At 39.3% G+C, this 18,787-nt stretch overlaps 1 protein-coding gene across 3 annotated transcripts in view; it reads left to right on the top strand.

Annotated features, from left to right (window-relative positions):
• RIC1 (RIC1 homolog, RAB6A GEF complex partner 1) overlaps positions 1-18,787 on the top strand; it is a 139,615-nt gene that overhangs the window by 108,797 nt on the left and 12,031 nt on the right. For all 3 annotated transcript variants that reach the window (XM_079927118.1, XM_079927117.1, XM_079927116.1), the window contains exons 13-22: positions 692-730; positions 1,052-1,162; positions 2,009-2,098; positions 2,720-2,880; positions 3,830-3,965; positions 8,378-8,494; positions 8,985-9,713; positions 15,507-15,665; positions 15,748-15,884; positions 17,692-17,978. In XM_079927118.1, coding sequence (XP_079783244.1) covers positions 692-730; positions 1,052-1,162; positions 2,009-2,098; positions 2,720-2,880; positions 3,830-3,965; positions 8,378-8,494; positions 8,985-9,713; positions 15,507-15,665; positions 15,748-15,884; positions 17,692-17,978 — 1,966 coding nt within the window. The remainder of the gene's footprint in view (positions 1-691; positions 731-1,051; positions 1,163-2,008; positions 2,099-2,719; positions 2,881-3,829; positions 3,966-8,377; positions 8,495-8,984; positions 9,714-15,506; positions 15,666-15,747; positions 15,885-17,691; positions 17,979-18,787) is intronic.

The following is an 18,787-nucleotide window of genomic DNA, read 5'->3' as shown; positions in this document are numbered from 1 at the left end:
AAACTGTTCCACCTACACAATTCTTGGCTGCCTTAGTAGATGCTTCTCTAAATATCTTTTGTCATTCTGTATTTATTGAGTGTTCAATATTTAATTTAAATCAAATAAAAACAGTGTAGAGAAAAAAGAGGAAAGCCTGATGTCTAGAAACATATAATGAAATGGTTAAGACAGGAGTTGTGAAATATTGGCTGCTAGTGTAATACTCATTATTTGGGAGCACTTTTTAAAAAACAATTTATTTTATTTTTGGCTGTGTTGGGTCTTCGTTGCTGCGTGCGGGCTTTCTCTAGTTGCAGTGAGTGGGGGCTACTCTTTGTTGCGGTAGGCAGGCTTCTCATTGCGGTGACTTCTCTTGTTGTGGAGCACGGGCTCTAGGCGCGTGGTCTTCAGTAATTGCAGCACGTGGGCTCAGTAGTTGTGGCTCGCAGGCTCTAGAGCACAGGTTCAGTAGTTGTGGCGCACAGGCTTAGTTGTTCCGCGGCATGTGGGATCTTCCCAGACCAGGGCTCAAACCCGTGTCCCCTGAATTGGCAGGCAGATTCTTAACCACTGCGCCACCAGGGAAGCCCTATTTGGGAACACGTTAAACATTACAAGAAAATTAATCTCATGATGTTAATGCTTTTACGTGCTTTACTTTAAAATATATTTCAGAAGTCTTACCAAACTGATGTGTTATTTTCTATAGATTTCCAGCACCTATCTAGAGAGCAATTGGCCTATACGGGTGAGTTATTTGTTACTTTGTTGGTGTTAACTTTCATTGGATAGCATTTGCTGCAAGAGGTATTCTGGGAATTGAGCCTTTCAGTGGGTGCACTGATAAAAGTAAAATTTCAGTACTTGCTTCCTTGTACATTGTTAGTGTAACTCTATAATTTGGTCAAATGTAACATGTATAAATGTTAAGATTTTTGAATTTAGCATTGTACATTTAATTCTCTTAGCAAATGTTTATTAATAGTCTGCTTGCCTGACATAATCCTCAGCTCTTTACGCCTAATTAAAAAACTCAAGGAAGAGCTCTTAATTTTTTTTTTTTAATCAGTTTTCAGCTATTGATAAGCTTGGACAGAATATTGCTGTGGTTGGCAAGTTTGGTTTTGCACATTACTCTTTACTCACCAAAAAATGGAAGCTTTTTGGAAACATTACCCAGGTTAGTCTTTTTGAAATTAAAAACCTATTTCTCAAAGTATGAGAGAACTACAATATGAAATAAGTATAAAGTAAACCACTGTTTACTTATTAAAAAGTAAAATCAAATATTAAAAAGTGATACTGGATTATACTAAGGGTCAGTTCTGATAAAGTACTTGATATTTGATAAAAGATTTTGTATTGAGATAGTTGGTTTGTTTTTAATTCTTGTTAAGATCAGACACTATAATCCTGTAACTTGAGGATTTACTCTTACATTCCAGGTAGAGTTCATCAGATATGATCGGAATAAATCTCCACAAAATTTGAGATCATTTCCTGCTTGTCTGTATATGACATAAATATTTGGGTAGCATACAAACATATGCAGTTGGATTTTGCAAGAATCAAATAGGAGGAAAAGAAGGAAGTTAACATTTAATAGGTGCCTACCGTGTACCAGGCACTTCCACATATGTTATCTCATTGTTCTTCATAACAACCCAATGAGAGCACTATTGTTACTCACCATTTTATAAAAGAGAAACTAGGATTCAGAGTCAAGCAGCTGATAAATGATAAACCCAGAATTTAAACCAAGGTCTGTTGAATGTGGAATAATGATGCTACATGGTACCCAGTTATTTTGAATGATGTATTTTATGTCTTACAGAAATATTCTTTCTTTCAAAGTAGGATGTGAATCATTATTAATAAAGGCCCTAGAGTAATACTTATTGTTGAGGGGGGCGGGAAGAGAGTAGAGCAGAAATAATTAGAGCTTTCATTGTCTGATTAGGAATATTTTACAAGTCTGTTACTGGCAGGAATAAATGTAAATATGTTTTTTATATTTTGTTTTAAGGAGCAAAATATGATTGTGACAGGTGGCTTAGCCTGGTGGAATGATTTTATTGTCCTTGCATGCTATAACATAAGTGATCATCAAGAGGAGGTATGTTTTTGTTTTCTCAGAAATAACAAGATTTTTACATTTTAAAGATATTAAGCACAGTTTGGTTTTTATATAAAAATAACCTATTGAAAATGAACAAAACGTTTTACTTTTTAATCAAGAATTTGGCATTTTTAACAAATGGGATTTTCATTTCAGGTTACTTAAAAATTTAAAGGGATAATCAGGATTTCTGTGATAACTTTTTCTAAGGATTTTAGCCATTAGACATTCTCTATAAAGTTTGTAAATAATAAAAAATAGTTAAAAGTTGAGAAGTTTATAAAGATAGCTGTCCTTAGAGATTTATTAACTTACTTATTTCTATATTTATTTTTTGAGAAACTACTGATCTCCCTGTATCAGGTCTAAATGCGCAGGTCTAAAAGGAGTATCTCATAATAGTACATCACAGTTTTGATCACTTCATCTTTTAGTTATTTGTAGAATGAGCCTACCCTGTCAAAATATAAACATCCATTTTTTATTAATGCTCAGATTAGTCTTTAACTCCTCTTACTTGAAAAAATCAGTAGATAATAAAACAGCATGTCTAAGGTATTTAGTCATCCATGGTAGGTATCTTGTTTTTACAGTTTTCTTTATTTTTGTTTTCTATAGCTCAGAGTATACTTGAGAACGTCAAATCTGGACAATGCTTTTGCTCATGTCACCAAAACACAAGCAGAAACATTACTGCTTAGTGTCTTCCGGGACATGGTAATAGTATTTAGAGCAGACTGTTCAATATGCCTTTACAGTATTGAAAGGAAATCTGATGGGTAAGTATATAATGTATGACAGGTCACTTTTTGCTCCTATTTATCATGTTTCCTCTGTAGTTTTTATTTCTCAAAACAGTTATTCTAATTTTATATTTAGTTTCCTTTGTTTTAGGAGTTAAAAAAGCAAGGAATTTTAATTAGTGATATTCATATAGTAGTTATTTTTTAGCTACCAAAATAATTAAAGAGCCTGTACCAAGTTCTTCAGCTAATCTTACTGGACTCATTTGAGAAAAATCTAGTTCGGGATGGGGTAAAGCTTTAAATACTAATTTTTTTTTCACAATCTTGAAAACAAGTGGTTACTAACTATCCTGGTGTTCTAGAAACTTGAGGAAATTTGTAGGAGTTTACAGCTTTAAGGCCTTAGGAAGCATGACCTTAGAAGACTCATTAATATTTTAACTGAGCTAGATGGCTGTAGTCTGGGAAAGGAAAAACTGTCAGACCTGTTGGAGCTGCGTGTTGCCTATATTCTTGGCATCTGGCTGGCTTGCGGCATTTAGACCATTCTTCTTGAGTTTTATTTTGTTCTCAAATGGTTTTTGTTTCTTTTTTTAAACAGCTATGAAGTGCATATTTGCTGAAGTAGCTTATAATTGAGGAGTAATATAAAAATAAAAATTAACAAATCTACTAGCCTCGGAACGCATGTCTTTCTCAACCATTTCTCAACTGACTAAGCTATTCCTATAGCTTCTTCCCAGTTTATTTCTTCCTTTCTACATCTTACTCCCTTTTTTTCCCCTCCCTCATTTCCAGATGTGTTCTTGGGTGCCACAACCTTGTTGGTCTGCTGTTTAAAGGATACTTGGGGAGGAGAAAATGATAGGTAGAAGGCATTTGGGCCCATAAACATAAAATCTCATACTATTAGTAGTGGAAAAGGAAAAAACCTCATTAGCATTGTTGTTGAGGTGTATGGGTTTCTTTCTCTTTTTTGCAGTCCAAATACTGCTGGTATTCAAGTTCTTCAGGAAGTCTCCATGTCACGCTACATTCCCCACCCTTTCCTGGTAGTATCTGTCACTCTGACATCAGTGAGTACAGAGAATGGAATCACCTTGAAAATGCCACAGCAGGTACCATTCTGTTATCAGAGCTCTTTAGAGTTTTCATTTCAGTTTTTTGTGTTTTAATTTGATTTTAGGAACTATTAATTGTTCAGCAAATACATACTAAATGTCTAGAATTTGCCTTGCATGAAGCTGCTGGGTTACAGTGGCAAACTAAACAAACATGGTTTCTGCTCATACTATAAAGAAATAATTACATACATAATTAATTACAATTGTGATGTGTATACCAAAAAGTAATATGGCTTACTGTGTATAACAAAAACCTGGAGTAGTCTAAGCAATCACAGAAGATTTCTAGATCATTTAAATTGAAACCTGAAGAACAAGTGGCAGTTATCTAAGTAAAGAAGGGGAATTTCAGGCAGAGGGAACGGTATTCAAAGGCCCATAGATAAGAGAGAACATGACACCTTCAGGGAATTGGAAGAAATTTCAGAGTGACTGGAACATAGAGTATGAGAGGATGAGAGTCTTATTGATAATACGGACTTTGGAGTTTGTCTTAAAGTCTAAAGTGTTTTAAGCTGGATGTTATTAGATCTAAGCTTTATAATGTTAGAGAAAACATTACAAAGGAGGAAAATGAAACAGAGTGGGACACAACTGGATGTAGGGAGAGCAGCTGAAAGGCCATTGTAATGATCTAGGTGAATGGTGTCTGTGGCCCAAAGTTGGGTAGGGAAAAGAAGATGGAAAGAAGTGGAAGGAATATGACATATAGAGGACTCCATGATTAGTTAATTATGAACAAAGAGAAGGGATAATCCCATAGCTTCTGGTTAAAGTAGCTGTGTAGGTAGCAGTGTCACCAGGACCCAGGTATTATAACTTTCTATTCCAAGCCGCCTTCCATTATACCACTGGTTTCCAAACTTCATGTCAATGTGGAACCCATTTTCAAAGGAAAGTTCTGTGTGGATTTATTTGTCATCCCTGTCTGCCCAGTCTGTCTTTTACTTCCTATTAAGGCACTTCCACTGAGTGCCTGTAAAATACAGGTCCCATTTTTCTCTGCAAACTCTATTTCATGTAACAAGATAGTCCTAGTTGATAAGGGGAAGTTATCTTTTACAGAAGAACTCTAGCTAAAAGATATGGAAGGAATGTAAGAATTTAAGAATCACGATTTTGCAGCCCGTGAAGAAATGAGTGATTCAGGCAGTGATCGTTGGATGAAACCAATGAAAGGTTGATGGGAAGTTTACAATGAAGGTATCAAGTTGTCATGCCCAAGCCTTATTAATCAATTTTAGCATCACTAAAAGTGGGAGAACCAGATGTGGCATGCTTCCTGGGGTGAAGCAACCTGAAGTTCACGTGAAGAATTACTAGCAAAAACATTGAGCCTGATCTGAATCAAGCTTCTAGAGTCATCTTCTATTCACAGAAAATACAGGGAAAGAGGTTTAGTTTAATAATATTTTATAGGAAAGCTGCAGGTCAATAATGTGGGGGAAAAAAGAAAAGATTCTTCTAAATAAGACTTTCGAGCTATAACAACAAAATGCATGCGTAAGTTCATTTGTATCTTGATTCAAATAGGCTATATATAAAAAGACACTGTTGAAACAATTTGCAGTATTTAAATGTGAACTAAGGAATAGTTGTAAGTTTTATTACATTTAGATGTGATATTGGCGTTGTGATTATATAAGCAAATATCCATATATTTTAGAGATGCCTATTAAATGTATAGGGGTAAAATGGCATGGTATCTTTTAAAATGCTTTGGCAAAATAAGTAGAAAGAAAAGAGGGATAGGTGGAGCAAACCTTGATAGTTGTGAATCTGGATGATGGGAATAAGGGGGCGCTGTTTGTTGTACATTTTACATACTTTTGATCATGTTTGAAGTTGTCATATTAGAAAAAAAAGGACTCCTTGTATATCCTAGATACTACTATTAGGCAATCAGTGGCATCAGTAATACTGGGTGCCCCATTTTAAGAGGGCCCTTTACAAAGAGGAGATACTTAACTTGGTAAAGAGCACATTAAGAAGTAAGTTGAAATACAATAGGAAATAGACTGATTACATCTTGCACAGAGGGAAGACCAAGATTTAAAGCAAAGCAAGTCTTGATTTAACAACAAAAAACTAGCAGTAAGAACTGTTCAACAGTAAGGTGGCCTTCACTCAGGAGAGAGGTGAGCACCTTGTCTCTGAAGCTTCCAATGAAAATTATCTACCAGGGATTTTTCAGGGTAAGAGATGGTATGTTGGGTTCCTTCAAATATAGGATTTTGAGGATACATGTAGTCCCTGCTTGTATGTTACAGTCAGTTTCTGAAAAGTTCATTAAAGTTGCCTGAGAGGGCTGTCGTGGTCACCGGTTCTTACGTATTGTAATATTATCAGTAGAAAATGTTGACTGCATGTAGAGCTGAAGGAAAAAAAAGAATTTTGCTTTTTTAAAAAATGAAGTAGTATAAAATGTAGTGGTGAATTTACCATCTTAAAACTTAAAAGTGGTCATTATGAACATTAATCAGATTTTAGTGAACTTCAGTAAATGCTTTTTAGGTCTTTTGAAGTGTTTGAGGAGTTTGTCCCTATGCCAGTCCCCAAGCAGTCATATTGTTTGATTCTTGGCATTGCATATTCATTTTCCTCTACTCTCTAGCGCTTATAATTCCCACATAGCTTTTAAATTCCATTTTTCCTTCTCTTACCTCCAAGTTATTTGCTTTTTCTCGTGTGTTAGGACAGATGTTCAATTTTTAGTTTTCATGTCATTATGTGCTAAGTGGGGAAATGAAGATTTCTTTCCAAATAAAATTCTTGAGTTTTGTGACAGTTGCTTGGAGATTTTGTAGGGTTATTTTTTAAATTCCTACTTTGTAAATTAACAGCAGTTCATATCATGCTTACTACCTACCTGGATATGATCTAAAGCAAAAAAGAATAACAAAGCCTGTGAGTATTCTGTACCCTTTTGCCATTTCTTTATACACAATCCCTTGTGTCTTAGAGCAGTGCAAAAGAGCATTTCATGTATCTGAATATTTTTTGCAAGTAGAATACATAGGGTGACGTTGTTTTCTTTACCAAACCCTAAATGATATCGGCAGCTTAAATTCATCCAGCCAGCAAGAGTCAAAGCTGGGACATAATCCATGTCTTCTGAATAATCATCCTTTCCTTCTTAAAACTCTTTCCTTCTCTGGTCTGTGACATCATGCTTGATTTCTCTTCTTGCCTTCAAAAGCTTAGACAGTGGCCCTCTGCTCTTTTGCCTCCCATATACTTTGCCTCAGAAAACTCATCTGTTTCCTTCAGCTTACCAGGTTTGCCTTTATGGTTATGATTCTGGTATTCATCTCCAGTTAAGTCATCTCTCACAACGTTTTTACTTGAAAGTCTTAAGATTCTTTCTAATTTAAAATGGGCAATAGAAGGAAACTCTTCAGTTTCCCTTCCCTAAACTATTTTCTCCTCCTAACTTGTATCAGTGACAACTGCAACTTCTCTAGCATCTCGCCAAGATTCAGTTCCCTGAAATCATCTTTGATTCAGCTTTCTTTTCCTACCCTTCATGTCTAGAATATAAGTAAGTTTTTGTTTTGTTTTGTTTTAATCAAAATGCTTTTTCCTCTTTACAAGTGAAAATGACTTGATGTCTGAGATTCATTTTAAAACAGTGCTCCTGAAACTTGAAGCTGGGTGATAGGGTTCAGTGAAAATCATTATACTAGGTTCTCTACTTTGGGGTTTGATTGAAATTTTCCTTAATAAAAAGGCAGACTATTTCCTTCATTCTTGAAGTCACCACCCATGATATCTTCCTCTCCTCAGTAATCCATCCTGAATAACTCAGAATTTTTAATAACTCCCTTATTCAAGGACCATACATGGTGGCTTTTTTCCTGCTATATTTTTACCTGACTTTCCAAGCCCTCTTTGAAGGTCTGTTACCATCAGCATTTTTTCTCATAACATCCCTAATTTAGCCAGATTGTTCTCACTTTCCCAGTAGAACTATTTTATCCTACCTCTGTGTCATTTATATTGCATTCTTCAACTAAAGTACCAACGCTTTTTCTCCCACCCGTGTAGGTTAACCTCACCTTTCAAGTCCCACCTCATCCTTTAAGCCCTGTCTAGCTGTGCCGGCCAGGTCACTGAAGCGATGTCTCATTTTTATGAACTTCTGAAGGTCTTTTAGTTTTTCCAGGATAATTCAGCTCTGCCCTCAATTTTATGTTCACTTGCATTGTTCATTAATTACATTGTGTTAAGCTTGTTCTACCCTAGCCAGACAGCTCGTTGTACTTCCACAGAGCCTAGCAGAATGACTGTACATAGTACACACTCAATATTGTTGTTTGCTTAAACTGTAAACCTTATGCATTGGCGGGGGAAATGCTGAAAACATACCTATTAATTTTTATAAATACAATTTATTTTTCTTTCAGGCTCGTGATGCAGAGAGCATTATGCTAAATCTTGCAGGACAGCTCATCATGATGCAGAGGGACAGATCAGGCCCTCAGATCCGGGAGAAGGACAGTAACACTAACCAAAGGAAACTTGTGAGTAAAGTGCAAGTCATTTAAAACGTTAAGAATGTATGGGAGGAGGATGAAGGAATAAAAGAATTTAAGAGGAGAGTATTATCTTGTGATTAGGAAAGTGAGTAAATACATAAAATAAGTCTTAAGCCTCTGGGTACAAGACTGTTTGTGAAGAGTGGAAGATGAGATCCTAAAATGATAATAAAATGCTCTGTATGCCGGATGTTACTGCTTAGGCATTATTATTTACAAATTTTAATGGGAAAACAGGATAAATTGGTGAAGTTCCTTGGGGTGGGGGGGTGTTCTTTGGGGTATTTTTAGATTTAAATACACATACTTTGAAAGTCAGGGTACTGTTATTAACTCTGACTCTAAATAAATTCCCCTAATTTTCCCCAAAATTTATACTGTCATTTTGAAAGATTTGGGAAACTAGTACCTAGGAAAACTTAGGAATCTGCAAATTTAATAGGGGAAAAACTGATTTCTGTCTCTCCTTCTCCAGCTGCCATTCTGTCCTCCTGTTGTACTAGCCCAGTCTGTTGAAAATGTCTGGACCACGTGTCGAGCAAATAAACAAAAGCGTCACCTTTTGGAGGCCCTCTGGCTGAGCTGTGGAGGTTCAGGGATGAAAGTCTGGCTCCCTCTCTTCCCTAGGGATCACCGTAAGCCCCATTCCTTCTTGTCCCAGCGGATCATGCTGCCTTTCCACATAAATATCTACCCCCTGGCTGTTCTGTTTGAAGATGCATTAGTCCTTGGTGCTGTCAATGACACTGTACTGTATGATTCCTTGTATACTCGGAACAGTGCTAGGGAACAGCTGGAGGTGCTCTTCCCTTTCTGTGTTGTGGAGAGAACCTCTCAGATCTACCTCCACCACATTCTACGTCAGCTGCTGGTGAGGAACCTTGGGGAACAAGCCTTGCTCTTAGCCCAGTCCTGTGCCGCGTTACCTTACTTTCCTCACGTGCTGGAGCTCATGCTCCATGAAGTGCTGGAAGAAGAAGCTACCTCACGGGAGCCCATTCCCGACCCTCTGCTTCCCACTGTGGCAAAATTTATCACCGAGTTCCCACTCTTCCTGCAGACAGTTGTTCATTGTGCCAGGAAGACTGAATATGCCCTGTGGAATTACCTTTTTGCAGCTGTTGGAAACCCCAAGGACTTGTTTGAGGAATGTTTGATGGCTCAGGATTTGGATACTGCTGCCTCGTACCTTATTATTTTACAGGTAACAATTCTCTTCTTACAAAGGTATAAGAATTGTTGAGCGTAAACCTAGAGGAAAAGGAAGGCAAATGTCCTGTGTTGGCACTGTGATTGTGTTTAAAGAACTATTACAGTCATGTTTTCTGTTCTTTTTTTTTTTTCCGGTATGCGGGCCTGTCACTGCTGTGGCCTCTCCCGCTGCGGAGGACAGGCTCCGAATGCACAGGCTCAGTGGCCATGGCTCAAGGGCCCAGCCGCTCCGTGGCATGTGGGATCTTCCCGGACTGGGGCATGAACCCGTGTCCCCTGCGTCAGCAGGCGGACTCCCAACCACTGCACCAAGAGGGAAGCCCAACTTTGGGGTTTTTTTGTTCTTCTTTCTCTAATTGCTTTAGGTGCAAGGTTAGGTTGTTTATTTGAGATGTTTCCTGTTTCTTAAGGTAGGATTGTATTGCTATAAACTTCCCTCTTAGGACTGCTTTTGCTGCATCCCATAGGTTTTGGGTCGTCGTGTCTCCGTTGTCATTTGTTTCTAGGTATTTTTTGATTTCCTCTTTGATTTCTTCAGTGATCACTTCGTTCTTAAGTAGTGTATTATTTAGCCTCCATGTGTTTGTATTTTTTACAGATCTTTTCCTGTAATTGATATCTAGTCTCATGGCGTTGTGGTCGGAAAAGGTACTTGATACAATTTCAATTTTCTTAAATTTACCAAGGCTTGATTTGTGCCCCAAGATATGATCTATCCTGGAGAATGTTCCATGAGCACTTGAGAAAAATGTGTATTCTGTTGTTTTTGGATGGAATGTCCTATAAATATCAATTAAGTCCATCTTGTTTAATGTATCATTTAAAGCTTGTGTTTCCTTATTTATTTTCATTTTGGATGATCTGTCCATTGGTGAAAGTGGGGTGTTAAAGTCCCGTACTATGAATGTGTTACTGTCGATTTCCCCTTTTATGGCTGTTAGTATTTGCCTTATGTATTGAGGTGCTCCTATGTTGGGTGCATAAACATTTACAATTGTTATATCTTCTTCTTGGATCGATCTCTTGGTCATTATGTAGTGTCCTTATTTGTCTCTTGCAATAGTCTTTATTTTCAAGTCTATTTTGTCTGATATGAGAATTGCTACTCCAGCTTTCTTTTGGTTTCCACTTGCATGGAATATCTTTTTCCATCCCCTCACTTTTCAGTCTGTATGTGTCCCTACGTCTGAAGTGGGTCTCTTGTAGACAGCATATATATGGGTCTTGTTTTTGTATGCATTCAGCCAGTCTGTGTCTGTTGGTGGGAGCATTTAATCCATTTACATTTAAGGTAATTATCGATATGTATGTTCCTATTCCCATTTTCTTAATTGTTTTGGGTTTGTTATTGTAGGTCTTTTCCTTCTCTTGTGTTTCTTGCCTAGAGAAGTTCCTTTAGCATTTGTTGTAAAGCTGGTTTGGTGGTGCTGAACTCTCTCAGCTTTTGCTTGTCTGTAAAGGTTTTAATTTCTCCATCAAATCTGAATGAGATCCTTGCTGGGTAGAGTAATCTTGGTTGTAGGTTTTTCTCCTTCATCGCTTTAAATATGTCCTGACAGTCCCTTCTTGCTTGCAGAGTTTCTGCTGAAAGATCAGCTGTTAACCTTATGGGGATTCCCTTGTGTGTTATTTGTTGTTTTTCCCTTGCTGCTTTTAATATGTTTTCTTTGTATTTAATTTTTGACAGTTTGATTAATATGTGTCTTGGCATGTTTCTCCTTGGATTTATCCTGTATGGGACTCTCTGTGCTTCCCGGACTTGATTAACAATTTCCTTTCCCATATTAGGGAAGTTTTCAACTATAATCTCTTCAAATATTTTCTCAGTCCCTTTTTCTCTTCTTCTGGGACCCCTATAATTCGAATGTTGGTTCATTTAATGTTGTCCCAGAGGTCTCTGAGACTGTCCTCAGTTCTTTTCATTCTTTTTTCTTTATTCTGCTCTGCAGTAGTTATTTCCACTATTTTATCTTCCAGGTCACTTATCCGTTCTTCTGCCTCAGTTATTCTGCTATTGATCCCTTCTAGAGCATTTTTAATTTCATTTATTGTGTTGTTCATCGTTGCTTGTTTCCTCTTTAGTTCTTCGAGGTCGTTGTTGAATGTTTCTTGCATTTTCTCTATTCTCTTTCCAAGATTTTGGATCATCTTTACTATCATTATTCTGAATTCTTTTTCAGGTAGACTGCCTGTTTCGTCTTCATTTGTTAGGTCTGGTGGGTTTTTATCTTGCTCCTTCATCTGCTGTGTGTTCTTCTGTCTTCTCAGTTTGCTTATCTTAGTGTGTTTAGGATCTTTTTGCAGGCTGCAGGTTCGTAGTTCCCATTGTTTTTGGTGTCTGTCCCCAGTGGCTAAAGTTGGTTCAGTGGGTTGTGTAGGTTTCCTGGTGGAGGGGACTAGTGCCTGTGTTCTGGTGGATGAGGCTGGATCTTGTCTTTCTGGTGGGCAGGTCCACGTCTGGTGGTGTGTTTTGGGGTGTCTGTGGCCTTATTATGATTTTAGGCAGCCTCTCTGCTAATGGGTGGGGTTGTGTTCCTGTCTTGCTAGTTGTTTGGCATAGGGTATCCAGCACTGTAGCTTGCTGGTCGTTGAGTGAAGCTGGGTGTTGGGGTTGAGATGGAGATTTCTGGGAGATTTTCGCCGTTTGATATTACATGGAGCTGGGAGGTCTCTTGTGGACCAGTGTCATGAAGTTGGCTCTCCCACCTCAGAGGCACAGCACTGACTCCTGGCTGCAGCACCAAGAGCCTTTCATCCACACGGCTCAGAATAAAAGGGAGAAAAAGTAGAAAGAAAGAAAGAAAGAAAGAGGATAAAATAAAATAAAGTGAGATAAAATAAATGTTATTAAAATAAAAAATAATTATTAAGAAAAATAATTTTTTTAAGTAGAAAACAAAAAAAACGGGCAGACAGAACCCTAGGACAAATGGTGAAAGCCAAGCTATACAGACAAAATCTCACACAGAAGCATACACATACACACTCACAAAAAGAGGAGAAGGGGAAAAAATAATATATCTTGCTCTCAAAGTCCACCTCCTCAATTTGGGATGATTCGTTGTCTATTCAGGTATTCCACTGATGCAGGGTACATCACGTTGACTGTGGAGATTTAATCTGCTGCCCCTGAAGCTGCTGGGAGAGATTTCCCTTTCTCTTCTTTGTTCGCACAGCTCCCGGGGCTCAACTTTGGATTTGGACCCGCCTCTGCGTGTTGGTCACCGGAGGGCGTCTGTTCTTCGCTCAGACAGGACGGGGTTAAAGAAGCAGCTGCTTCGGGGGCTCTGGCTCACTCAGGCCGGGGGAGGGGGGGAGGGAGGGGCACAGAGTGCAGGGCGAACCTGCGGTGGCAAAGGTCGGCGTGACGTTGCACCAGCCTGAGGCGCGCTGTGCGTTCTCCCGGGGGAGTTTTCCCTGTTTCCCGGGACCCTGGCAGTGGCGGGCTGCACAGGCTCCCCGGAAGGGGGCGTGGAGAGTGACCTGTGCTCGCACACGGGCTTCTTGGTGGCGGCAGCAGCTGCCTTAGTGTCTCATGCCCATCTCTGCGGTCTGGGCTGATAGCCGTGGCTCGTGCCCGTCTCTGGAGCTCCTTTAAGCAGCGCTCTTAATCCCCTCTCCTCGCACACCAGGAAACAGAGGGAAGAAAAAATTTTTTTCCTCTTTGGCAGCCCCAGACTTTTTCCCGGACTCCCTCCCGGCTAGCCGTGGCGCACTAGCCCCCTTCAGGCTGTGTTCACGCTGCCAACCCCAGTCCTCTCCCTGGGATCCGACCTCCGAAGCCCGAGCCTCAGCTCACAGCCCCGCCCGTCCTGGCGGGTGAGCAGACAATCCTCAGCTCACAGCCCCGCCCGTCCTGGCGGGTGAGCAGACAATCCTCTCAGGCTGGTGAGTGCGGGTCGGCACCGATCCTCTGTGCGGGAATCGCTCCACTTTGCCCTCCACACCCCTGTTGCTGTGCTCTCCTCCGTGGCTCCAAAGCTTCCCACTTTGCCACCCGCAGTCTCCACCCGCGAAGGGGCTTCCTAGTGTGTGGAAACCTTTCCTCCTTCACAGCTCCCTCCCACTGGTGCAGGTCCCGTCCCTATTCTTTTGCCTCTGTTTTTTCTTTTTTCTTTTGCCCTACCCAGGTACGTGGGGGAGTTTCTTGCCTTTTGGGAGGTCTGAGGTCTTCTGCCAGTGTTCAGTAGGTGCTCTGTAGGAGTTGTTCCACGTGTAGATGTATTTCTGATGTATCTGTGGGGAAGAAGGTGATCTCTGTGTCTTATTCTTCGCCATCTTCCCCTTCTCCTCCTCTGTTCAGTTTTTATCTTTCCTTTTGAAGAACTCAGTCTTACCATATGATGGCAGAAAATTTCTTTACTATCATAAAGTAACATTGCAGGGTTGTGTTTTTTTAATCCTGTTTGTCCATAAATAGGCCTAAAACAAATTAATGAGTTTACAGTATTATTTTGAGTAATACTGAAGAAGTGTATGTATACATATATGTATATACATATTATATATCATAGTACATATAATGATATGCACATATTACATAAGATTATTGAAATATGTAAGAAACATAATAATAAAGAATTATTTTGAATATCAGTGGGTTTGTCTGAGCTCTCCACAATAATCTCTTTCCTTATAGTGTGGAATTGCTGAGGGGACTCTGATTAGAATGTGGGTTACAACAGAGTACCTTACGTTAGGCTCCCCATAGCACGCAGGGAAGATCCAAACCTGCCGCAGTAATTACACAATTTTTCTCAAAATAATGGGTTCTTTGAGACTCCTGAAAATTTGTTTCATTATACATTTGACAAAAGGGCTTGATAGTTTGCTTTCCTATTAGTCTGATGTGAATTTGATAGGTTACATTTAAAAGTTCTTTAAAATTACTGCAGAGTTGTTTTCATTGATTAAAGAAGCTAACCATAGACCTTGTTTGAAATTCTGCCTGAAGCAGTTTTCCTGTCAGTTTATTTGCTTCATGGCAACTGATTGAAACCAGAGGGGATATTCAGGCAGAAGCTAAGTGGCCCCGAGATTCTGTGATTCCTTGGGTATTCTTAAAAGGCCACACAGTCATAAAAACAAACAATAAATGCAGCTGTGTTTTGTTTTAGGTCACTCCTTAGACTTTCAGTGATCTCCCAAGCAATGGAATTAGAAACTTGATCTGAATTCCTAAGTTGCTGTGGATTGGCAGATAATAATTACAGTTGAACTTGCCTGTTAGGCACCTTTCCATGAAGGCCAAGGCAAGCAGCAAGTTTAAATTTGTGAAAAAATTACAGAGAATGCTCTTTGTGTAGCAAGACTACATACTATTGCCTAAAGCAAAGGTTTTTTTTAGTCACATTTTCAGAAAACTCTCTGTCGCAGGAAATAGACCTGAGCTTTTTTGGAGTCAGGGAGACAAATTTATATTCTTTTCTGTTGATCTTTAACAGTTATTTAACTCAGTTTTCTCATCTGTAAAATGAGAATGAAATACATATTTTGAGAGTCACTAGGAGAAATGAAAGAATATGTAAGGTTTATGTAAGATATCTGGCAATAATGGGAGTTCAAGAAATCATAAATTATATTACACCAGCAGAGTATTTGCCTCACTTTTCCTTGTATGGTACTTTTTAATGCTTCTTTTAATTTTACTGTTAAACTATTCCCATTGTTGTAGCTGCATTACTTCTCTGGGTTTAGGGAACCGTGGATATAAAGAATTGCTTATATCTTCCCAAGTCATTTGTTGTATAAAAGGAATTCTTGTCTTCCTTGGTTGTTTTTCTAGAACATGGAAGTACCAGCAGTAAGTAGGCAGCATGCCACCCTTCTGTTCAACACAGCCCTGGAACAAAGCAAGTGGGACCTGTGTCGACACATGATTCGATTTCTTAAAGCCATTGGCTCTGGAGAATCTGAGACACCTCCATCCACACCTACAGCTCAGGTTAGTTGCAGAATTGCACAGCTTCTCTAGGCCATTACACCCACGTGGCATCTTCCTCTAACTGTACGGTGTGTAATCATAGGAACCCAGTTCAAGTGGTGGATTTGAGTTCTTCAGGAATCGAAGCATCAGTTTATCCCAGTCAGCTGAAAATGTACCTGCTAGTAAATTCAGCTTACAGAAAACACTAAGTATGCCGTCTGGCCCTTCTGGAAAAAGGTAAAAGAATGAAGAGCTGTTACTGGTTTTAGGGCATTCTGCGACACATTGCATTTCAGGGTATTTGTAGAATTGCATCTTGGGAAAACAACTATTTGATCCAATTGCAATTCCTTTTTACATTCCCAAAAGGCTTCCCTTTTTTCCTTCTCCAAAGTTCACTTCTTTATTCTTTGTACAGTTTCTGCCCTTTGTACTGGAGTAGATCTCGGTTTGCCCATGCTGAATGCCACTAACTGTAAATTACCTCTGATAATAGAGGACCAGAATAAAAAGGAAGACAGATAAATCTGCAGATAATTCAAAAGCCTTCTTACAGGGCTTCCCTGGTGGCGCAGTGGTTGAGAGTCCGCCTGCCGATGCAGGGGACACGGGTTCGTGCCCCGGTCCGGGAAGATCCCACATGCCGTGGAGCGGCTAGGCCCGTGAGCCGTGGCCGCTGAGCCTGCACGTCCGGAGCCTGTGCTCCGCAACGGGAGAGGCCACGACAGTGAGAGGCCCGCGTACCGCAAAAAAAACAAAACAAAACAAAACAAAAGCCTTCTTACAGTCAGCAGTTTTACCCTTCTTTCCAACTATACCTCTTGACAAAAAGTAAAATTTAGTTCTCATGTACTTGACTCTCCTGTGACTCTTTTGAGTGGAGAAGTCATTAAACAGTGGAAGCCAAAAAGAAGTGTATCCTGGAGGCTGAAACCTACATTACACGTAGATGGGTTATTTCTCCTGAGAGGTAACTATGAACTCATACTGAACATTATAAAATAGAATTTCCTCCGTTTTGTGAGGTCCTTGTATTCCTTCCTGTGTTATTTGGTTCTGTGTGTATTCTTACTACAGTGCCTGACACATAGTGAGAGCTTATTGAACATTTTTTATTGTGATGTTTTACTGCTTTTTCTTATCACAGCCATTAATACAGCCCCATTCCCAGTGTGCACACACACACACACAAACACACACAGTCATGGACTATAAACAAGTTAAATGCAACCATGGAGGATTGTAAACAATTGCCAGGCAAACAGTAGCTTCTCAGCCATGCCCCTGAATTTAAAAGTGCTGGCTAATATATACTAAGCACTCACTATGTGCTAGGCATGGTTCTAAGCATTTCCATGTGTAGGTCTTTCAGTCCTTACAACAGCTCCATCTGGGTAGATACTGTTCCACATTACACAGGTGAAAAACAGAGGCCCAGAAAAATAAATTTGCTTTATGTTTGTACAACTAATGTGTGGCAGAGCCAAGATCTGAATCTAGGCAGTCCTGCTCCAATACTGCCTCTTGCTGAAAGCACCCCGTCACCCAGTGACCAGACCAGTTATACCATGTCAGTTCATGTGAATAAAGGACAATAGACTATATTTAGCAGTTAATTTTTAAAAATCCGTTTTGATGTGTCTGTAAAACTCACATTAAGAGACTTCATTTCACTGTGCTTCTCTCTCGTTAGTTCCTTTGATCTGATCTTCCCTCTTTTCATTGGTCTTTCCAAATACAGCATTTTTTTGCTCCCTTTCTTTCCTTTATCCAGCTACCATCCTCTTCGTGGTTTGACTTAGTCTCCTGTTCTTTCCTATTCTATATTTTCATTATACAAATATGTTTTAAGAGGCTACTATGATCGAGGTATTGTTTAATAGATTGTGGTATCACATGGAGAAGCCCTAATACTTTAGCTTCAATCAGAATTAGATCTTAGATGTCTTACCTCCTTGTCAGCGTTTTCAGTGTTACTTCATAAAAGTATTTGAAGTCCTCCGGTGAAGATTGTTCTGTAGCTTTCTTGTGTTCCCACTTACAGATGGAGCAAAGACAGTGACTGTGCTGAGAACATGTATATTGATATGATGCTCTGGAGACATGCCCGGCGTCTCTTAGAAGAAGTTCGGCTAAAGGATCTCGGCTGCTTTGCAGCCCAGCTGGGCTTTGAACTAATTAGTTGGCTATGCAAGGAACGTACCCGAGCTGCCCGAGTAGACAACTTTGTGTTAGCCCTGAAGGGACTCCACAAAGATTTCCTGTGGCCACTTCCCATCATCCCAGCTTCTTCTCTCAGTTCTCCTTTCAAAAATGGAAAATACCGAACAGGTAATGTAGGCTTTGTGTTCCTTGTACAGGGAGGATTGTATTTTGCTCCAAATATGTAGACATTTTGCTGTTAGTTGATATTCAAGGAAGTCTTTTCATTCCAAGGTCAGAACAGATAAAAGCTAACTTTTTGTGCATCACTTGGAACATCCACCATTTGACTCAGGATGTAAATAAAGTAGAACATATGTCTCTAGGTCTTATGACCTTTAAGTCTAATTTATGAATCCAACCAATTGTTGTATCAGATGATCAGCAGGTTGAGCATTGACTGAACATAGAAGCTCCCACATTTGTTTTTTGTAGGAAGGACTTATTAATCACAGACCTCAAAATAAGCTAAATTGTGACTTATCTGACAGGACTCATTCCAGAGAAATGGTAAAAATGCATCTTGAGAGCTTGGGCCATCTTCTAAATTAGGAGAGGACAAAGTGAAACTGTATTTTGATAAAAGAAAAAAGTTTTTTAGTTCAGGTCTTTTAAAGAAGACTGTTGTAATTATTATCACTTATGAAAATTCAAACAAAAACCTTTATGATGGCATTTGGAAACTTCATGTCATGTTAAAACCAAGGAAAATCATTTAAAGATGAATGAACAGAATGAAGTTTTGCCTAGTTCTAGTAAGATACATGATGATATAAGATGACTGCTGGGTGGCGTTATATAGTCAGTCCATTCTGTTACAGTCCCACATCCCTGGTTCAGTGGATGGATGATGCAGTGTAGGGACAGTAATTAGCTCTGAACTTTTAGTATTTGGGGTTGGTGAGGGAAGAGAAGCTGAAAGAACTGAATTGGAAATG

The sequence above is a fragment of the Stenella coeruleoalba genome (genome assembly GCF_951394435.1).
Source record: "Stenella coeruleoalba genome assembly, chromosome: 7".
NCBI classification, from domain to species: Eukaryota; Metazoa; Chordata; class Mammalia; order Artiodactyla; family Delphinidae; genus Stenella; species Stenella coeruleoalba.
Note: the sequence above shows the minus strand (reverse complement) of the source record. Positions and strands in the feature narration are given on the sequence as shown.